Genomic DNA, 20,466 nt, shown 5'->3' with positions numbered 1-20,466 from the left:
TACAGTTGCCAACATCAGTTAAGCCTGAATGTCCACTCTGAAAGACTTAAAAAATCTTGTCTTCAGTTTTAACAACACTAACATTATGAAATGACTAATCAATAGTATTAATTTATTTCAACCCTTAATTATTATTTTAAATGGATTTCATCAAATGAGGACATGGATTTAAAAAACAACAACAACAACAACAACAACAACAACAACAACAAAACAGTATAGTCAGGGACCCTCTGGATATACAGTAGCAGTCAAAAGTTTGGACACTCCTACTCAGGTTGTTCTGTATTTTGACTATACATGTCTACAAGAAAAAATGTGAAAAAACAACAACAAAATATGTTCCATATTTTAGATTCTTCAAAGTAGCCACCGTTTACCTTGATGATGCTTTGCACACTATTGCCATTATCTTAACCAGCTTCACGAGGTAGTCACCTGGAATGCTTTTCAATTAACAGGTGTGCCTCGTCAAAAGTTCCATCCATCCATTATCTGTAGCCGCTTATCCTGTGCAGGGTTGCAGGCAAGCTGGAGCCTATCCCAGCTGACTATGGGCAAGAGGCGGGGTACACCCTGGACAAGTCACTAGGTCATCGCAGGGCTAACACATAGACCGAAACAACCATTCACACTCACACCTATGGTAGTAAATAATAACAATATAGTAAGTAGCCCCATCCCACAACTGTAGTAATCCATATTATGTCAACAACCGCTCAACTAAGTAAAGAGAAACGACATCCATCGTTACTTTAAGACATGAAGTGTCTTTTAATTAATAAAAATAAAGAAAAACCATTGAATTAGAAGGTGTGACCAAACTTTTGACTAGTACTGTACATACAGACCTACAATATAGAACCAGTATTATGTATAGATAGGGATATGTGTATCCCACAATTATTACTTAATCATAGCTTTGTAATTAGACAGGGAAAGGCACGTCTGCTGTCCACATTTTAATAGTTACACTGAAAGAATGAGTCGATTTTGGAGAAATCAGCATGTGAGACATCTGGCTGTGGGCTAAGAAGGGTAAGAAGGAAAGTGACCACTGTTTCATAGCTGAAGCCCTTTTAAAAATACGTCACTTCCGGGACGGTAGCCTGTTCATGAAACAGATTCCATTATTTTGCCAGGTATTGCGCCTACGCATGTTTCCCGCAAATGGATGTGGCTTTGGGACTTCTCAGTAGCCTTGCTGGATGGAGTGATGTCCACGTGTGGGCGGAGCATGGGGATATAAAAAACAGCCGTTCAGTGGGCTTGATATCAGATTCCCGAGAGCTGCCGCGAGATCTGCACCGCCTCAGGAAGTCTCACAGTAACGCTGTGTATGCGCGCGCTCACTCGTGTTGGTTTTTTTCCTCTTTCCAGTCTGAATTGGAGAAAGTTTGTCCTGTCCTGACTTGACCGGGTTTAGGCGTCTTACTTACGTTTTACTTTTATAATATTAAGTCATTTTGGTTTTTAGCTTCAGAGAGCATCAGTTTGTTGTGTAAAAATGACCAAGCCGAGTAGTTTTTACACCCTGTTGTTGTTGTTTCTGGTGTGGCGGGCGGCTGAGGTAGCGGAAGCCTGCAGCTGTTCTCCTATACATCCTCAACAGGCTTACTGCAACGCCGATGTCGGTAAGATTATTATTGTTATTATTATTACTACTACTGTAGCTGCTAAAAATTATTCCGTTGGCAGGAAAATCCTGTTTTCCTGATGTTTGTGATGTCTAATTGTGTGGAGGTTGTGTCCAGCTCATGTAAACATCTCCTCCTGTGTGCTTCAGGGCGCTCGTTATTCCGCAGAAGAAACCAGCACATTTACTGCTCGGCCTGAAGAAGAAAACGTAGTGTTCACATAATCGTCAGCTTTCCTTGATATCAGTCTGGTTGGTAGTTTAGGAGGAGTTTAGGTTTAGAAGAAACACTGTTTCTTCTCATTTCTAGATAAATAAGTTTGCTGTTAGTCAGAGCTGGAAACTTTTAGGGATGAAGAATTATTTTACATTTTGGGCCTAACACTAACAGCCATCATTGACCCTTGCAGCATTTCAAGTTCAACTGGACACACGTAAATAAATAAATACTCTAGACCTCACACCACTGGATCTCTGTAATAAAGCATACATTAATCAGGTTTGCGATAAAGTCAAGTTTCCTCATTTTGCATCCATTTCTTTAACAAATCTTTGGTTACAACCTGAATCCGGTCAGAATTTGTTCTTGCTAAACAAAAGGAAAACACTCGTATGGTTGTTTTCAAATGGTTTTGAAATCCCAGTGTTGATTCTCTCACTTAAGCCTCAACAAAATCTTTGACATTTATGGAGAACCTCATCTGATGATCATCAGGTCAGCACAGGTTCCTGTGTTGTGGTGTTTTGGAACATCAGAAAAGATCACTTTATGCATCAATTTTGCAGGAAACAGTAGAGACCAATATTAGGGAAAGGCAAGACACCATGGCCTAATGTTAATGGGATGCCATGGCCTAATGGTTAGAAAAGGAGCTTTGGGACCAAAAGGTTACTGGTTCAAGTCCCTGGACCAGCAGGAATAGCTGAAATACCCTGAAGCAAGACACCTAACCCCCAGCTGCTCTGGGTGTGTTGTATGTTACTCTGGATAAATGCCATTAATGTAAGACAAACTCATTGAAGAAGCTTATTAACTCAAGGTGGCTGTACTTAAATATCTGTCTTTGTTTTGCAACTCATATACCAGGATCAGGCGACACAAATTCAGCCTGATTTTGGCACGATGTTGTCAATTTCCAGCATTGGGCCCAAATATGAATGAGCCTTGTTATGTGACGATCAAAGAACAGCGATGTGGCGTCCAGGCCGCCCCATGACACCCCAGCGAAAAATCTGCCATTTCAGAATATGTTTGTATTTTCTCACCTAGTTTGAGAACTCCTATGACATGTTCCTTCTGTAGCCATGACTGACAGTTTCTTGACTGTCCTTCCTGACGTCACACAAAGACGTGAACGATGATCGGTCGGGGTCAAACTTGTAGTGTTGCCAGTCTCCTGACCAAGTACGGCAAGAAATGATGGCACTAATTTGACATGGTGAACATTTTCACCATGGTGAACATTATTTTTGTGAAAGACAAAAATGTTGTGTAGTCTGATCCTGGCATTAAACAGCCTTGGCTTAATGCTACTGGCAATCTTTTCTGGCCTGCTTCAGACAACTCTATCAGTATAGCAGTGTAGGTTGAAACTGAATCATCAACGTCGTTATCATCATGTGTTCTACCATGCTATTTTCCATTCCTTCTGTTAGTTGTCTAGTTAATTCATCTGGATTTTACTGTTTCACTGCCCAGTCTTTTTTAGAAATATTCACTAGCTAAAGAGCTTGATCATCAAGGAAGTTTGTCTCTTGTGAACTGACCACTGAGGTTCTTTTAAAGGATATGGGACATGGATTTTTACCTGGGCATAATTATGTATAAAGGACATAAGAAATGCCATCTAAATCACTGCAGGGCGTCAAAAATGTGAAAATCATCACATTATTCAAGTTTTTCTATACATCAGCGTAAAACAAGGATTCGTTAATTAGCTAGGTGGTCACGTGACCCGTGACGTCACAAAAACTTTCCAAGGAGCCAGCGCTTGGGAATCTAATGTAAACAGGTTACCGAAATGGACACCATCGACAGTGATATTCCCGATGTTTCACAGAGATGGGAAGTTAGACCCTATCAATTCGAACCAATAGCTGGAAATTCACATGAACATAGATCTTGTCTTTACTGTGACGGGTCAGATGATTCTGAGAGTGAAAGTTCATTCAATCCCCATGAAACTGAAAGTGGTCGGCTCGATAACACTTCCTGGTAAGTTAAAAACAATTCTGCTCAAAGGCTAATGATCTGTTGAAAGAAGTATTATTTTTGTATCATACATTGAAAGTTCATCATAGATCTAAAGTCCGTTGCAAGCTAGGTTTTTTTTTCTGATATTTTTCGAGATTGATTGAGATACAATGCTTCCAGAGTCCGAGATGAAAACATTCAAAATGGCGAAACGAGTCAGAATTATGATCATCAATAATTGATACACCCAAAATTATAATACTAATCCTTACCTCGGCTTTCAGTCGCTTAGCGCAGAGGTCTTCAACAGGGGGGTCGCGAAATTGCACCGGATCACTCATATCAACAAAAATATTCCTGCCCTGTCCCCTGGCCTCCATGCAGGGATGCAAACGGCGCGCCTTTCGGCGGATGCCGCCTTTTTCACGGCTGAATCGCGCAGATCCGATTTTTTTTTTAAAAATAGCGATGTTGGTTCATGGAGCATGAGGCATGAAGTGTAAGGATGAGAGAGAGGCGGTTTGGGTCGGGAAGCTGCGCGCATTTGTGCAGCCTGGCGTAGGTGTGCGCAGCTTCCCGATTTGAACTGGGGTTTTTTTTCTCATCCTTATGCTTCCTGTTTCATGTTTCATGAATTAATATCGCTCAGTACCTGAGTATTAATGTTGAAAGAATCCTCAGTGAAATGGTCCGAATACAGTTTGTGGGAAACAGTAGGTGCAAAGTTTTTTTCAACAGGTGTTCTGTAAAGTTGTCCTACCAAGCCTACTGCGCATGCGCGAAGCCTACTGCGCATGCGCAGGTGAGCCCACACTTTCCTCAGCTTCGGGTCCTTGGGGAATGCAAAAAAATTACTCCAGGGCATTTCCCATTGGAATTATTGCAACCATAAGCAGCACAATACACCATGATGTCCAATGTATGATGTCCAATGTACTTTAAAGACTATAAAAACAATTTTCTTGTCATCCACTTCTCCATTCATCTACCCGCTTGTGCTGTGCCCGAAAGTTTTTGTGACGTATGATCACGTGACAGCGGCTCTTCCGGTTGCAAAAAATGCATATCGGAAGTCGAGCAGAAATGCGATATAATCATCACGAATATAACGATTTTGCTGAATTTAATAGATGATTTTGTATTTGTTGATGCAATTAATTCATATTTTTAATGGAAAGAAACTGATATAGCGTGCTTTTATGTTTCATGTCCCATATCCTTTAAGGAGAAGAGATTAAAATTATCTGCTCTGGCGCACATGCCTCTGAGGTTTGTGTGATGATGAGAGTCGAAAGCCACATGACTTGAGGCAGGATGGGGTGGTCTCACCTCGGAAGTGGATATTTTTAGCCTTTTTTATTGACCGTGCTAAATGGATTCCTAGCCCTACACCCTCTCTAGCATTCAGGTTCCCATTTTAGTTGTCCCTGCAGTGACAAGGCAGTACTTGATCACCATAATTTTTCAAGGCCTGCTCATGGAAAGCTGCTTGTCATCGTCATTCGCTTAGACTCTCGGCTTATTGAAGTACCAGAGATGAGAAAACATTGCTAAATTCCATTGGAACCTCCACCCAACCATCTGACCATGCCACGTCATGTGGTTTTCCTGTTCTAGCTTTCATATACCGCAGAGAGTAATGGCATTGGTTGAAGGGGTCTGCCACAGTCGCCATGTGCCCACCTGTATTCTATTTGTTTTAGTCACAATGACTGGACTTTTGGGTAACTGGATTTTCCATAGTCCATGTGTCTTTGTGACCTGTAAGCCTGAAGGCTGGAAGAATCACTGATTGCTTAGCAGGGTGTTTGTGTTGGTACACAATTATTACAACATTGTTTTGCATCAATTTTAGAATACTTTGATTGCATAACTGATGAAGGAAATATCCTGTTTCTCAAGCTCTACTGTTTTTTTACAACTATGACATTAAAAGTGCAGTGAAGTTACGTCCTGAATTTTCCCTGTTGAAATGAATAAGTAATAGAAGGAGGAGTATCCTGTGGTATTACTTTGTAACGGTTAGTAAGTATTCTGCCATGGTAAAGTCTTCAAGACAGAGGACTTGGAGTCTTCCAGTTGCGTGGTAACATGAAAAGGTCCGGGTTTTTTTTTTTCAGGAGAGGGGGGAAAAAAGAGAGGGTGGTAAGGGACCCACTAGCTGCCCTAACAGAAATGACAATGTAACAGTTCGTATAGGTGGGGGGAGCACAGAGGGACGGCAGGCCAGAACTAAGTTCACAAAACTCTTATTTAGCTTTTCAGCTTCTATGTTTACTCTCTCATACACTCAGACACACGCACACACTCCAGTCGTCTGGGTGGGGAGAGAGCTCCCTCTGCTCTCGCTCTCTCTCCTTAAATAGGGCACGGTCACTGGGAAGACACACAAACACATTAATTAACGACAGGTGTAGTGATTCTGCCACTTACCTTCCCTGACTCCGCCCTCCGGTCACAGACCAATGCTTGACCACGCCCCCGCTGCCACAGACAACAGGAACTAATGGGTAATTCTTTGGTAACAGAATTAAATTCACAGCAAAATGTGGTAACTTTTTTTTTTAGTTGCAGTACTCAATATTCCATTAAATGAAATTTTCACACTGTATGGGGTGTCTTTTGGGGTGACCGATGCTTGACCACGCCCCCGCTGCCACATACCCCCACCGCCCGACTCAGGCCAGGCGGCCGTCCGGCCTGCAGCTGACCCCCCGACGGTAGAGGAAGTCCGCCACGACCATCTGCGCCCCCGGCCTGTGGATCACCTTGAAGTTAAAGAGTTGGAGTGCCAAATACCAACGGGTGATCCGCACGTTGGCATCCTTCATGCGGTGGTGCCACTGGAGGGGTGCGTGGTCCGAACAGAGGGTGAAAGGGCGTCCCAGCAGGTAGTAACGGAGGGCGAGGACCGCCCACTTGATCGCCAGGCACTCCTTCTCAATCGTGCTGGAGCGCCCCTCACGCACCAACAGCTTACGACTGATATACAGTACTGGGCGATCCTCCCCCTCCACCTCCTGGGACAAAACAGCCCCCAGCCCTCTGTCCGACACATCCGTCTGTAACATAAAGGGGATAGAAAAGTCAGGGGAGTGTAAAAGTGGCCCCCCACACAGTGCAGCCTTTACCTTAGAAAAAGCCTGCTGGCATTGCTCCGTCCACTGGACCGGATCTGGTGCCCTCTTTTTAGTCAGATCAGTCAGCGGGCTGGTGACATCCGAATAATTAGGTATAAACCTACCATAATAGCCAGCCAGCCCCAGGAACTGTCTCACCCCCTTTTTGGTCTTGGGCCTCGGGAAGGCCGCAATTGCTGCTGTCTTGTTAATTTGGGGATGCACCTGCCCGTTGCCCAAGTGGAAGCCCAGATACCGTACTTCCACCCGCCCAATCGCACACTTCTTCGGGTTGGCTGTGAGACCCGCTCACCTCAGCGACCTAAGGACGGCCCTCAGATGTTCGAGGTGCCTCGGCCAGTCATTACTATAGATAATAATGTCGTCGAGGTAGGCAGCCGCATAGGTGGCGTGGGGGCGGAGGACCCTATCCATCAGCCGCTGAAACGTAGCGGGTGCCCCAAACAGCCCAAAAGGAAGTGTGACAAATTGGTGTAAGCCGAACGGTGTGGAAAAGGCCGTTTTCTCTCAGGATAATGGAGTCAAGGGGATCTGCCAATAACCCTTTGTTAAATCCAGTGTCGAGTAAAAATGAGCCGTGCCTAGCCGATCGAGCAACTCAACAATACGAGGCATTGGGTACGCGTCGAATCTAGACACCGCGTTGACTTTTCTATAGTCTACACAGAACCGGACCGACCCGTCGGCCTTGGGTACCAAGACCACCGGGCTGCTCCAGTCACTGTGGGACTCCTCGACGATGCCCATTTCGAGCATGGCCTCGAGTTCTTCCCGAACCACTTTTTTCTTGTGCTTGGGTAACCTGTAAGGGCGGCTACGCACTACCACGCCCGGGGGCATCTCAATGTGGTGCTCTATGAGGTTGGTGCGGCCGGGCAGGGGCGAGAACACGTCCGAAAACTCTGTCTGCAACTGGGCAACCTCCGCAAGTTGGGTCGGGGAGAGGCGGTCTCCACAGGGGACCGGAGAGGTACGTGATGCCAATGTTCCCTTTTGAACCTCCAGCCCCAGCTCCGCCTTCTCCAGAACCACCGACACCAACGCCACGGGGACCTCCTCGTTCCAGAGTTTGAGCAGGTTGAGGTGGTAAATCTGTAGCGCCCCACCCCTATCCGTTCGCCTCACCTCATAATCAACGTCCCCGACTCGCCGTGTGACCTCAAAGGGTTCTTGCCACTTGGCGACCAATTTGGAGCTCGATGTGGGCAACAGTACGAGTACCTTATCTCCCAGTGCGAACTTCCTAAGGTGCGTACCCTTGTCGTACAGGCGGGTTTGTCATTCTTGGGCCTGCCGCAAATTCTCCTGAGTTAGGTGCGTGAATGTGTGGAGTTTTGTGCGCAGGTCAATAACGTATTGGATTTCATTTTTACTTGGTGAAGGTCCCTCCTCCCAATTTTCCCGCAGCACATCTAGAATGCCATGTGGCTTACGCCCGTATAATAATTCAAAAGGGGAGAACCCCTTGGAGGCTTGGGGGACCTCTCGCACTGCAAATAGCAAGGGTTCGAGCCATTTATCCCAATTACATGCGTCCTCACTTACGAATTTTTTAATTATATTCTTGAGGGTGCGATTAAACCGTTCAACTAAACCGTCCGTTTGTGGGTGATACACGCTGGTGCGGATCGGCTTAATATCCAACAACCCATACAGTTCGTTCAGTGCACGTGACATAAACGAGGTGCCTTGGTCAGTCAGAATCTCTTTCGAGATTCCAACTCGGGAGATGACGCGGAAGAGTGCCTCCGCAATACTGCGTGCTGAGATATTGCGAAGAGGCACTGCTTCCGGGTATCGCGTTGCATAGTCCACCAGAACTAATATAAAGCGGTACCCTCGTGTTGACTGATCTAATGGCCTGACAAGATCCATCCCAATTCTTTCGAACGGGGTCTCGATTAACGGTAGAGGGCGCAAAGGCGCTTTTGGAATGGTCGCTGGATTTACTAACTGGCATTCACGGCACGCCGTACACCACCTATGGACATCGCCGCGAATCCCTGGCCAATACAACCGGGCCGTTATTCGGGCTAGTGTTTTATCCTGCCCTAAGTGTCCAGCCATGGGATTAAAGTGAGCCGCCTGGAATACCAATTCCTGGCGGCTCTTCGGAATTAAAAGCTGCGTGACTCGCTCTTTAGTTTGAGTGTCCTGCGTCACTCGGTATAATCTATCCTTCATAATCACGAAGTAGGGGAAGGACGGGGTGGCGTTTGGCTGGAGCGTTTGACCATCGATTACTCTCACTTGGTCAAACGCGTGCCGCAGAGTCTCGTCTCACGACTGCTCTAATGGGAAATCCGCGAGGGATTCCCCAACAGAGAGAGGTGGGGCCGGCAGCTCCTCACTCTGACACGGAGATGACATAGACGGCTCTGTGACAGCTGCTCCCACCAAAGCAACACCGGGACCTCCCCCTGTTAAATTATGGCAGGACCCACTCTTCACTAAGTGTGTCATTAAATCCCGAAATCCCGGCCAATCAGTCCCCAAAATTATAGAGTGGGTAAGGCGAGGATTAACCGCCGCCTTCACTATAAATTTTTCTCCTCGAAAAAAAACGTGGACCGACACTAAAGGGTAGTTGTGAACATCCCCGTGCACACACACAACACCTTCACCAATTGTGCTCCCCCCAATGCCTCGTCTTGCACCAGGCTTTGGTGGATTGAGGTCTGATTACAGCCAGAATCCACCAACGCCTGATACGTATCCCCTTCACCGGTATGCGATACGCTCCGGCCCGATCGAGGGCGGCTCCTGGCACGTCGGGGATCCGAACCACCGCGCCCACCTCCATTACCGAGCACTGCTGTTGGAGGTGGCCCGGCTCCCCGCAGCGCCAGCAAACCAGCCCGGGCTTCCTCTCTGCACTAGTGCTCTGGGGCTCACTCACCTGAGAGGGGGAGAGACAGACACAGAAGGGAGAAATGGGAGGGCACCGCAGGTGTGGCGGGCCAGCTGGGGTGGTGCCGGCCCCCGTCTCCGCGGTGGGGGAATGGGGCGAGGAGGAGACACAGGAGGAGGGGGGAGAGAGAGGAGAGAAGAGGTCGTCTGCTGTCCTGCCATCGGTACAGCCGCCAAATGGTCCTCCACCAGCTCGATGGCCTGATCCAGCGACGCCGGGCGGTGGCACTGGACCCACTCTGCGGTTCTTGCTGGTAAACGTGCGATGAACTGCTCCAGTACCACCTGGTCGATGAGTCCCTCGGCGTCGCGGTTGTCGGCCCTCAACCACTGCCAGCAGGCGTCCCGGAGTTGCTGGCCAAACGCGAACGGCCGGCCGACTTCCACAAAGCGCGGAAGTGCTGACGTTGTTGCTCGGGGGTGCGCCCCACCCGCTGGAGGACGGCCTGGTGAAGGTCCGCGTAGGCCAGCCAGCGGTCAGCGGGGAGCTGTAGCGCGGCCAGCTGCGCCTCTCCCGTTAGCAGGGGGAGGAGGCGCGCCGCGCGCTGTTCCACTGGCCACCCCAAGGTCTCTGCTACCTGCTCAAAGAGCGTGAGGAAGGCCTCGGGGTCGTCCTGCGGGCCCATCTTCGTGAGGGTGAGGGGGGAAGGGCCCGCGGCGGTGGAGATGGTGGACCCCGCCGACGCGAGGAGGTGCCGGAACGCCCGACGATCTTCCTGTTGCGCCAGCACCAGGGCCTTGAAGCGTTGTTCTTGCTCCTTTCGGAGGGCGAGCAGCGCCTGGTGCTGGCTCTTTTGGGCCGTGGTGAGGGCGTGGATCAGGTCTGTGAAAGGGGAGGACTCCATGGGGCTGTTCTCTTCTGTGCTCATTCCCAGGTTTCAGCACCACTGTAACAGTTCGTATAGGTGGGTGGAGCACAGAGGGACGGCAGGCCAGAACTGAGTTCACAAAACTCTTTTTATTTAGCTTTTCAGCTTCTATGTTTACTCTCTCATACACTCAGACACACGCACACACTCCAGTCGTCTGGGTGGGGAGAGAGCTCCCTCTGCTCTCGCTCTCTCTCCTTAAATAGGGCACGGTCACTGGGAAGACACACAAACACATTAATTAACGACAGGTGTAGTGATTCTGCCACTTACCTTCCCTGACTCCGCCCTCCGGTCACAGACCAATGCTTGACCACGCCCCCGCTGCCACAGACAACAGGAACTAATGGGTAATTCTTTGGTAACAGAATTAAATTCACAGCAAAATGTGGTAACTTTTTTTTTAGTTGCAGTACTCAATATTCCATTAAATGAAATTTTCACACTGTATGGGGTGTCTTTTGACCCTAAAAATGCATGGAAAAATTGGCTTTGTTTAACTCTGAACGCAAAGTCAGTCACAAAATTACATCAGAAAAAAAATGAACTTTCATTTCTTAAAATTCAAAGCAAGATTTCTCTGAAGTGACATTGCTATAATTGGGGTGATGATTTTTAAATATGGTTTTCAGTGCATTTTGCGTTGGATTCCATACTTTAGCAATATCACTGAGCTGACAAATTAAGGAAATCTTAATAATTTAAAAATTTTGGCCTTTCTGCTGAAGAATTGCCCTAATTTGTTTTGTGGATGTTCCACAACATTAAATATAACTATTAACTGATTATTACCTTGCCTGTGACAGACAAAATATCATCTAGACGGTTGCACCGATTGATTTCAAATTTTCAGAGTAGGTGGGCAATGGTCTGTAGATTACCTGATTACATTTTGGGGGGTAATCAGGTCAAGGTGAAGGTCACTGGAAAGGCCAGGTGAGATTTGTTTTGCCTGGCAACACTTGTTATATTCTGCTCTTTAAAAAATACAAATATTTCATCTTTGACAAATTGCTGTGGTATTAGTGGAATAAAACACTTTGGGATCCATCATTGATTACTTTCCTATTCCTGATATAATGCATGCATGGTGTTTTTAATCCATGTAGACATTTATGGACAAAACTGCACATTATAACAGACTTGATGCAAATGTTTAGATAGGGTTTATAGATGAGTAAAGCATGTTATTAATTTAATAATCTTTTACAGGCAGCTTTTTAAACATTGTTGGCATGTGTGTTGTGCAACAGTCATATGGAGCAGGGCAATAGGATAGTGAAACTCATTCAGAAGTATATCATCTAAATGGATCTGGCACGGCTCATTGAGCTAAAGCACACCTTCAGCCTTCGTTTGAGAGAATTTGTTCCATGAGTTCTTCTGATATTCTGTTTTACAGTGGGAACAGGAAATACCTGCACTAAATGTAAATATCCTCATCTGGTCAGGAATCTGGATTGGTATCTGAGTCTGGTCAGGAGTTCTTTCTGTTCCATCTCGAAGTTAAGCACCATGCTGGCTAGATTTGTCTGCATTCTTGAACGACAGTGTTTTCATAATGCGTGCTTAACTGTACATGTAGAGAATAGATTAAAATGTTTGGGTTTAAGATTCCTCTGTAGATTTCACTTTAAACAAATGTGCAGTGTTGCGCCCACCAAGGACATGAAAGTGATATGATTAGGGTGACGGAGAGTTAAACATGATAGTTATGACTACTAAATTTAACCACTTGTTACTTATCATATGAGTTGGACCATGCAAATTCCCACAAATGTGTGTTGCTGGGAAAACACAGCCTCCATGAATGAGCCAGCAAAGTAGTATATATCCTGCTAAAGCTAATCCTCATAATTGAAGAATTTTTAATGTTTCCGCTTACAGTAAATGTGGAGCCGAAAAGGGAATGGAACGAGTAAGCAGAAAAGAGGACCTATGCCTGAACCTGGATAAAACATTGCAGCCCTGTGTGTGTTCACTTACTGATGAAAGTGCCGGGTTTGACTTTCTAAACGCAAACCTCGTTTGGGTATAGCTGGCATCCTGCGCTTGTGTGTGGCCCAGAGAAAAGCAGCTCTGTGCTCAGGGGTGGGTTTGGGGAGGATATGTGTGGCCTCTCGGAGAACAGAGAACGTGTGTGCTGTAAAGACAGAGGGGCCACTGAAGGCCATCAGGATTCGCTCTATGAGAATGTGGCATATGTTGAAGATTGAATGGAGGAAACATTATTATTATTATTATTATTATTATTACTATTATTACTATTATTATAAGGATAAAACAAGCACATTCATCTCTCCGTTATCTTGACATGCCTTATTGAGCTTGGACTTGAACAAAAGCCAGAAATGGAGAACTGTGGCAGTATGCACTTCTGCACACTTGTCTATTTTGGGTTGAAAGAAAGACAGTACTCTTCCTTGGTGTGTGTCTGTTTCTTCTTTTAAAAGAAGCGGTTTGTCATTTTTAGAGCCCCTTTTCTCCCTGTGATTACAATGGAAATGCTGACTTCTTTCACAAAACCCAACCAGCTGCTCAGTTAAAGCTACTTTTTAACCCGTTAATCTCTTAAATTCTGTCAGCAGGTCCAGACTTACATTCCTCTAACTACATACCATTTCTGATTAGTACCACTGTATCTGCTAAATAAATCATCATAATTACTATATAATATGCTTTAATATGAATAACTGTAACTTAAACGGGGGCTTATGGGTTAATGGAAAGAGGTGGAGGTGTGCAGCATTACTGAGCATGGAGCCTGAAATTCTAGGGTTATTACAAGTTTAAAAAAAAACAGTTTTGTGCTTTAAAGTGGGAAAAGCCCAAGACATTTCCTCATCTTTAACAAGACTGAGTTTATAAACAAGTCTGAAGCACACAAGTTGCAGTGTTCGAGTGATGTGTTGCTGTTGGTGCATCTCAGATGGCTGGGCAGGAGATCTAAGCGCCTGTGCAATTAACAAACAGCATGCTGTGGTGAGACCACTAGCCAGCCTCTTGAGCTTAAGGCAGATTCCCCACCACCACCAGGCCCAGCACATTCCTCCTTCAGCACTAATACTTGTGGTTTTCCATATGCAGTTCACAGGAAGTGGACTTATTGAACTCAGAAAAACAGCAGCTATTTTCTCACAGCTGATTTCTTCAGTCTGCTCAGTTTCTTTTCTTTTATCTGTCTCTAGTTCTAAGAGCCAAAGTGGTTGGACGGCAAGAAATTGTCACAGGCAATGACATCTATGGCAATCCAATCAAGAGAATCCAGTATGACATTAAACAGATGAAGGTATTTAACACTTAAGTTCTTAAATCAACCAGATAAAGAAATTTGGAGAAGCATTCATTGTACACAAGTCTAAATGAGTATTTTTCCATATCTTAAAGAGAAATTTAAATAGTTAAATCAATGCTTATGTGTGAATGTATTTCCTAAACTAATAGTGTAAGCTTAGGTTTGAAGCGTTTTATATGCTTTTAATTATTCCCCCAATATGCAGTTAATATTTATTAGAACTTTATATTTCGAAGCAGCCAAAATTCTCATTAAGTGTGAACTATATAACATATATATTTTTGTCATTGTATTATTACGTTATTTTGCAATTCTGTTGTCTTGGTATCTTCACTATTATTCCAAAAAGTGGGGGAAAAATGAAGAAAACACAGAGTAGGTATTTTTCCATATAACAGATTATTATATATACCCCTCCTAGAACTGCCACCTTATTGTGGTGGAGGGGTTTGCGTGCTTGAATGATCCTAGGAGCTATGTTGTCGGGGGCATTATGCCCCTGTTAGGGTTTCCCAAGGCAGACAGGTCCTAGGTGACAGGCCAGACCAAGAGCAGTTCACCAAAAACCCCCTATGGAGAAAAAATCCAGGACCGTGATGTCGCCCGGTACGACGCAGCCGGGGCCCCACCCTGGAGCCAGGCCCGGGGTTGGGGCTCGTATGCGAGCGCTTGATGGCCGGGCCTTTGCCCATGGGGCCCGGCCGGGCTCAGCCCAAAGAGGTGACGTGGGCCCGACCTCCTGTGGGTTCACCACCCACAGAGGTAGCAGTAGGGGTTTGGTGCAGTGTGGATTGGGTGGCAGTCGAAGGCAGGGGCCTCGACGACCTGATCCCCGGACGCAGCGGCTGGCTGTTGGGACATGGAATGTCACTTTGCTGGGGGGGAAAGAGCCTGAGCTTGTGCGGGAGGTTGAGAGGTACCGGCTAGAGATAGTCGGGCTCACCTCCACGCACTTGGGCTCTGGAACCCAGCTCCTCGAGAGGGGCTGGACTTTCCATTTCTCTGGAGTCGCCTGTGGTGAGCGGCGGCGGGCTGGTGTGGGCTTGCTTATAGCTCCCCAGCTCAGCCGCCATGTGTTGGAGTTTACCCCAGTGAACGAGAGGGTCGCCTATCTGCGCCTTCAGATTGGGGAGAGGGCTCTTGTTGTTGTTTGTGCCTACGGGCCAAATAGCAGTATAGAGTATCCGGCCTTCTTGGAGTCCCTGGGAGAGGTACTGAGGGGTGCTCAGACTGGGGACTCCATTGTGCTACTGGGGGACTTCAATGCTCACGTGGGCGACGACAGTGATACCTGGAGGGGCGTGGTTGGAAGGAACGGCCTCCCCGATCTGAACCCGAGTGGTGTTTTGTTATTGGACTTCTGTGCTAGTCACGGTTTGTCCATAACGAACACCATGTTCGAGCATAGGGGTGTCCATAAGTGCACGTGGCACCAGGACACCTTAGGTCGGAGGTCGATGATCGACTTTGTAGTCGTTTCATCTGATCTCCGGCCCTATGTCTTGGACACTCGGGTGAAGAGAGGGGCTGAGCTGTCAACTGATCACCACCTGGTGGTGAGTTGGATCCGCTGGCGGAGGAGGAAGCTGGACAGACCTGGCAGGCCCAAACGTATGGTGAAGGTCTGCTGGGAACGTCTGGCCGAGCACTCTGTTGGGGAGGTCTTTAACTCCCACCTCCGGGAGAGCTTTTCCCAGCTTCCGAGGGAGGCGGGGGACATTGAGTCTGAGTGGACCATGTTCTCTACCTCCATTGTGGACGCAGCTGTTCGGAGCTGTGGCCACAAGGTCTCCGGTGCCTGTCGTGGCGGCAATCCCCGAACCCGGTGGTGGACACCGGAAGTAAGGGATGCCGTCAAGCTGAAGAAGGAGTCCTATTGGGCCATGTTGACCTCCGGGACTCCTGAGGCAGCCGACGGGTATCGGCAGGCCAGGCGTGCTGCAGCTCGGGCAGTTGCGGAGGCAAAAACTTGGAACTGGGAGGAGTTCGGGGAGGCCATGGAGAAGGACTATCGGTCGGCCTCGAAGAAATTCTGGCAAACCGTCCGGCGCCTCAGGAGGGGGAAGCAGTACTCTGCCAACACTGTTTACAGTGCGGGTGGGGAGCTGTTGACCTCGACTGGGGACATTGTCGGGCGGTGGAAGGAATACTTTGAGGATCTCCTCAATCCCACCATCATGTCTTCCACTGAGGAGACTGAGGCTGATGACTCAGAGGTGGACTCGTCCATTACCCAAGCCGAAGTCACTGAGGTGGTTTGCAAGCTCCTCGGTGGCAAGGCACCGGGAGTGGATGAGATCCGCCCTGAGTATCTCAAGTCTCTGGATGTTGTGGGGCTGTCTTGGTTGACACGCCTCTGCAACATCGCGTGGCGGTCGGGGACAGTGCCTCTGGAGTGGCAGACTGGGGTGGTGGTCCCTCTTTTTAAGAAAGGGGACCTGAGAGTGTGCTCCAATTATAGGGGAATCACACTTCTCAGCCTCCCAGGGAAAGTTTACTCCAGGGTACTGGAGAAGAGAATTTGACCAATAGTCGAACCTCGGATCCAGGAGGAACAATGCGGTTTTCGTCCTGGTCGTGGAACACTGGACCAGCTCTATACCCTTCATAGGGTGCTCGAGGGTTCATGGGAGTTTGCCCAACCAGTCCACATGTGCTTTGTGGATCTGGAGAAGGCATTCGACCGTGTCCCCCGTGGTATTCTGTGGGGGGTGCTTCGGGAGTATGGGGTTCGGGGCTCTTTGCTAAGGGCTGTCCGGTCCCTGTACGAATGGAGCAGGAGTCTGGTTCGCATTGCCGGCAGTAAGTCAGACCTGTTCCCAGTGCATGTTGGACTCCGGCAGGGCTGCCCTTTGTCACCGGTTCTGTTCATAATTTTTATGGACAGAATTTCTAGGCGCAGCCAGGGGCCGGAAGGAATCCTGTTTGGGAACCACAGGATTTCATCTCTGCTTTTTGCGGATGATGTTGTCCTGTTGGCTTCTTCAAACCAGGACCTTCAGCATGCACTGGGGCAGTTTGCAGTCGAGTGTGAAGCGGCTGGGATGAGAATCAGCACCTCCAAGTCCGAGGCCATGGTTCTCGACCGGAAAAGGGTGGCTTGCACTCTCCAGGTTGGTGGAGAAGTCCTGCCTCAAGTGGAAGAGTTTAAGTATCTCGGGATCTTGTTCACGAGTGAGGGAAGGATGGAGCGTGAGATCGACAGGCGGATCGGTGCAGCCTCCGCAGTGATGCGGTCGCTTTACCGGTCCGTTGTGGTGAAGAAGGAGCTGAGCCAAAAGGCGAAGCTCTCAATTTACTGGTCGATCTACGTTCCGACTCTCACCTATGGTCATGAGCTTTGGGTAATGACCGAAAGAACAAGATCGCGGATACAAGCGGCTGAAATGAGTTTCCTTTGCAGGGTGGCTGGGCGCTCCCTTAGAGATAGGGTGAGAAGCACAGTCACTCGGGAGGAGCTCGGAGTAGAGCCGCTGCTCCTCCACATCGAGAGGAACCAGCTGAGGTGGCTCGGGCATCTTTTTCGGATGCCTCCTGGACGCCTCCCTGGGGAGGTGTTCCAGGCATGTCCCCCCGGGAGGAGGCCCCGGGGAAGACCCAGGACATGCTGGAGGGACTATGTCTCTCGGCTGGCCTGGGAACGCCTCGATGTTCTTCCCGAGGAGCTGGCCGAGGTGTCTGGGGAAAGGGAAGTTTGGGCTTCCATGCTTAGACTGCTGCCTCCGCGACCCGGTCCCGGATAAGCGGAAGAAGACGAGACGAGACGAGATTATTATATAATCTATAAATATTAACTAGATAGGACAATATGTGTCAATGTGAAATTAAATGCATGTAACATGACATTCCACTTACTTATGCAGTACGTACGGTACTTCTCTTCATTATATTTCTTCCATTAGATGTTCAAGGGACCTAACCATGAAATTGACGCCATATTCACTGGCCCTTCATCTGCTGTGTGTGGTGTGAACCTGGATGTCAATGACAAAAAGGAATACCTGATCTCAGGTACTGCAACTGTGCCTGATGATAACTGTCACATATTAAATCACCTGACTTATCGGTATCAGTGTAGCAGAGCTGTGATTTCATTACCTGTCTCCTCTTGCTCTGTGCAGGTAAACTGGAGTCTGATGGCATGATGCATGTGACACTGTGTGACTTCATCCAGCCATGGGAGTCCCTGACCCCTGCTCAGAAAAAAGGCATGGACTCGCGTTACGAGACAGGTTGTAAGTGCAGGGTATGTATCAAAACATTAAATTGACCGTTCATCCAGACTAAAATCATCGGTGATTGTCATGACGGAAAAATGGTTTCAGCAACCATGTTGTCCAAGTAATTAATACCACCATGACTAATCATTTGTTCTCTCTCTATTTACACAGATTACCTACTGTGCATCTGTCCCCTGTTCGATCAGTGTTCCTGCTGAGTGTCTATGGACTGACTGGCTTATGGAGAATTCTGTGCAGGGTCCCCAAGCTCGGCACTACACCTGCATAAAGAGGAACGATGATTCTTGCGCTTGGTATCGTGGAGCCACTGCACCAAAGAAAGAGTTCCTGGACATCGAAGATCCATAAATCTGCAAGCTCCTGACTTTGCATCCCTCTTTTAGAAAATCTCCCTAACACTGCAACGGACCCTTTAAATAATCACACCATTATTCAGTTGTATTCTGTACTTTATGATATAGTTCTGGTGATATGACAATGTAAACGAATACAGCAGAGATACTGTTCTCTGACTTTTTGTAAAGCACTTTGAGTCCCCAATAGCACCTATATGCGACTATGCTGTTTAGGAAAAAAATGTTTACTGATTTTATTACCACTGTTTTAGCTCTTTGGTTGGAATTTAGATAACTAAAATGTTGATGTTTTTAGAGAAAATAAGAAATTATTAAAAGAACTAAGTCAAATTTGTTTTAGGAAGTCTAAAATTTTAGTTACCCCATGCCCTGATGATATGGTCTCTCTGAAATGCCTTCATTGCCATCTCACAGATACAGTAAATAGAGAAGTAACTTATTAGAATTAACCAAAGTGATGTGATTTGTGTACAATGTGGACTTATACAGTACAATAGATGTAAAATAAACTGCTTACTATACTATGCACAAAAGACATCTTGTAATAATTTATGTATGTTGTAATATATACATGTTTCTAATTTATATCTAAACACTCAATTTTGGTGATTCATAAAAAGTTAAGGCTTTCTATTTGCATTAGATTTTTTTTTTTTGTGAAACTTTGATGCAAAGTGTTTAAGCAGAAACAAATCCAGTATACAAACAAATCTAGTATTCCAGTTATTCAACCAACAAATGTGTAGGAAAGGTCACAAACCTTAATTCAGTCATCTTGTATATCATGACATCTTTTTTTCCTACGTGTTTTTGTCTGTGCTGTGGTTTGTTTGTTTTTTTAATTCATAAAATGTCCTCTTTTTTTTTTAAATCATGAGGAAAAAAAAAGAGGTAGTGTGAGATTTCTGGTGCTGGAACCATTGGGAAGACTAAGTGAGCTACCCTGTGCATGCCTTTCATACTCCTGTATTATTCATCTTGATGTAACAGTTCCATATTCATGAATAAAAGAAAAGATAAGCACTGACCTGGTGTCTAACTCCTTGTACACTGGGCTTTACTCTTATTATTTATGTTTCCTGTTGGAGGGCCTGCTGCATGAAATATTCATGACCAAATAGGATGATAACTGACCAGGTCAATATAATGATATTACTATATTGTCTCATCAGTTCTCTGGTCAGGAGGACTGCTGGAATATATTTTATACAAAAGGATTGTATTGCGCTTATGGTTGTTTGTTAAAGCACCACTATTATCATACTGCTAGTTCCTACTAATAATCTGTCTAACACTTGCAAGCTTCTTTATTAATTTATTGTTGCCAGTTGTCTTACTGTCTCAGTTTGCCATAGATTTAACATTCTTCTATCCAGCTTTTAATACTTTCTTAATCTCTGCACAGTCATCTTCTCTCCTTCAAATTCATAATCAGGTCACATCATTTGTTTCTTTTTCTTTTCTTTTTTATAGTTAATATTTACCAAAGTCTAATCTAAACCTGGTGGTGCAGTGGTTAGCACTGTTGCCTCCTAGCAAGAAGGTTCCGGGTTTTGAACCTCACAGCTGACGGGGGCCTTTCTGTGTGGAGTTTACATGCTCTCCCTGTGTCTCTCAGGGTTTCCTCCACAGTCACGTGGTTAGGTTAACGGGCTACTCTAAATTGCCCATAGGTGTGAATGGTTGAGAGGAGAAAACCTCGATAATAATCCAGTAGAAGGCAACAGGAAACCACTACTGTAATGTTCCCTAGAAACTCTGATGGAAGTCAGAGTGGCCACATCACTCTAGAGAGAAAGAGGACCTAAATCTAAGATCAAATTAT

At 46.4% G+C, this 20,466-nt stretch overlaps 1 protein-coding gene across 1 annotated transcript; it reads left to right on the top strand.

Annotated features, from left to right (window-relative positions):
* The first annotated feature begins 1,111 nt into the window (after positions 1–1,111).
* Positions 1,112–19,668, top strand: LOC132868524 (metalloproteinase inhibitor 2-like). The gene is made up of 5 exons (XM_060901469.1): positions 1,112–1,634; positions 13,938–14,038; positions 17,947–18,055; positions 18,166–18,290; positions 18,436–19,668. The coding sequence occupies exons 1-5, from the start codon at positions 1,508–1,510 to the stop codon at positions 18,631–18,633; spliced, it is 660 nt and encodes a 219-aa protein (XP_060757452.1). The 5' UTR covers positions 1,112–1,507; the 3' UTR covers positions 18,634–19,668.
* The last annotated feature ends 798 nt before the right edge of the window (positions 19,669–20,466 follow it).

The sequence above is a fragment of the Neoarius graeffei genome, chromosome 20 (assembly GCF_027579695.1).
Source record: "Neoarius graeffei isolate fNeoGra1 chromosome 20, fNeoGra1.pri, whole genome shotgun sequence".
NCBI lineage: Eukaryota > Metazoa > Chordata > Actinopteri > Siluriformes > Ariidae > Neoarius > Neoarius graeffei.
Note: the sequence above shows the minus strand (reverse complement) of the source record. Positions and strands in the feature narration are given on the sequence as shown.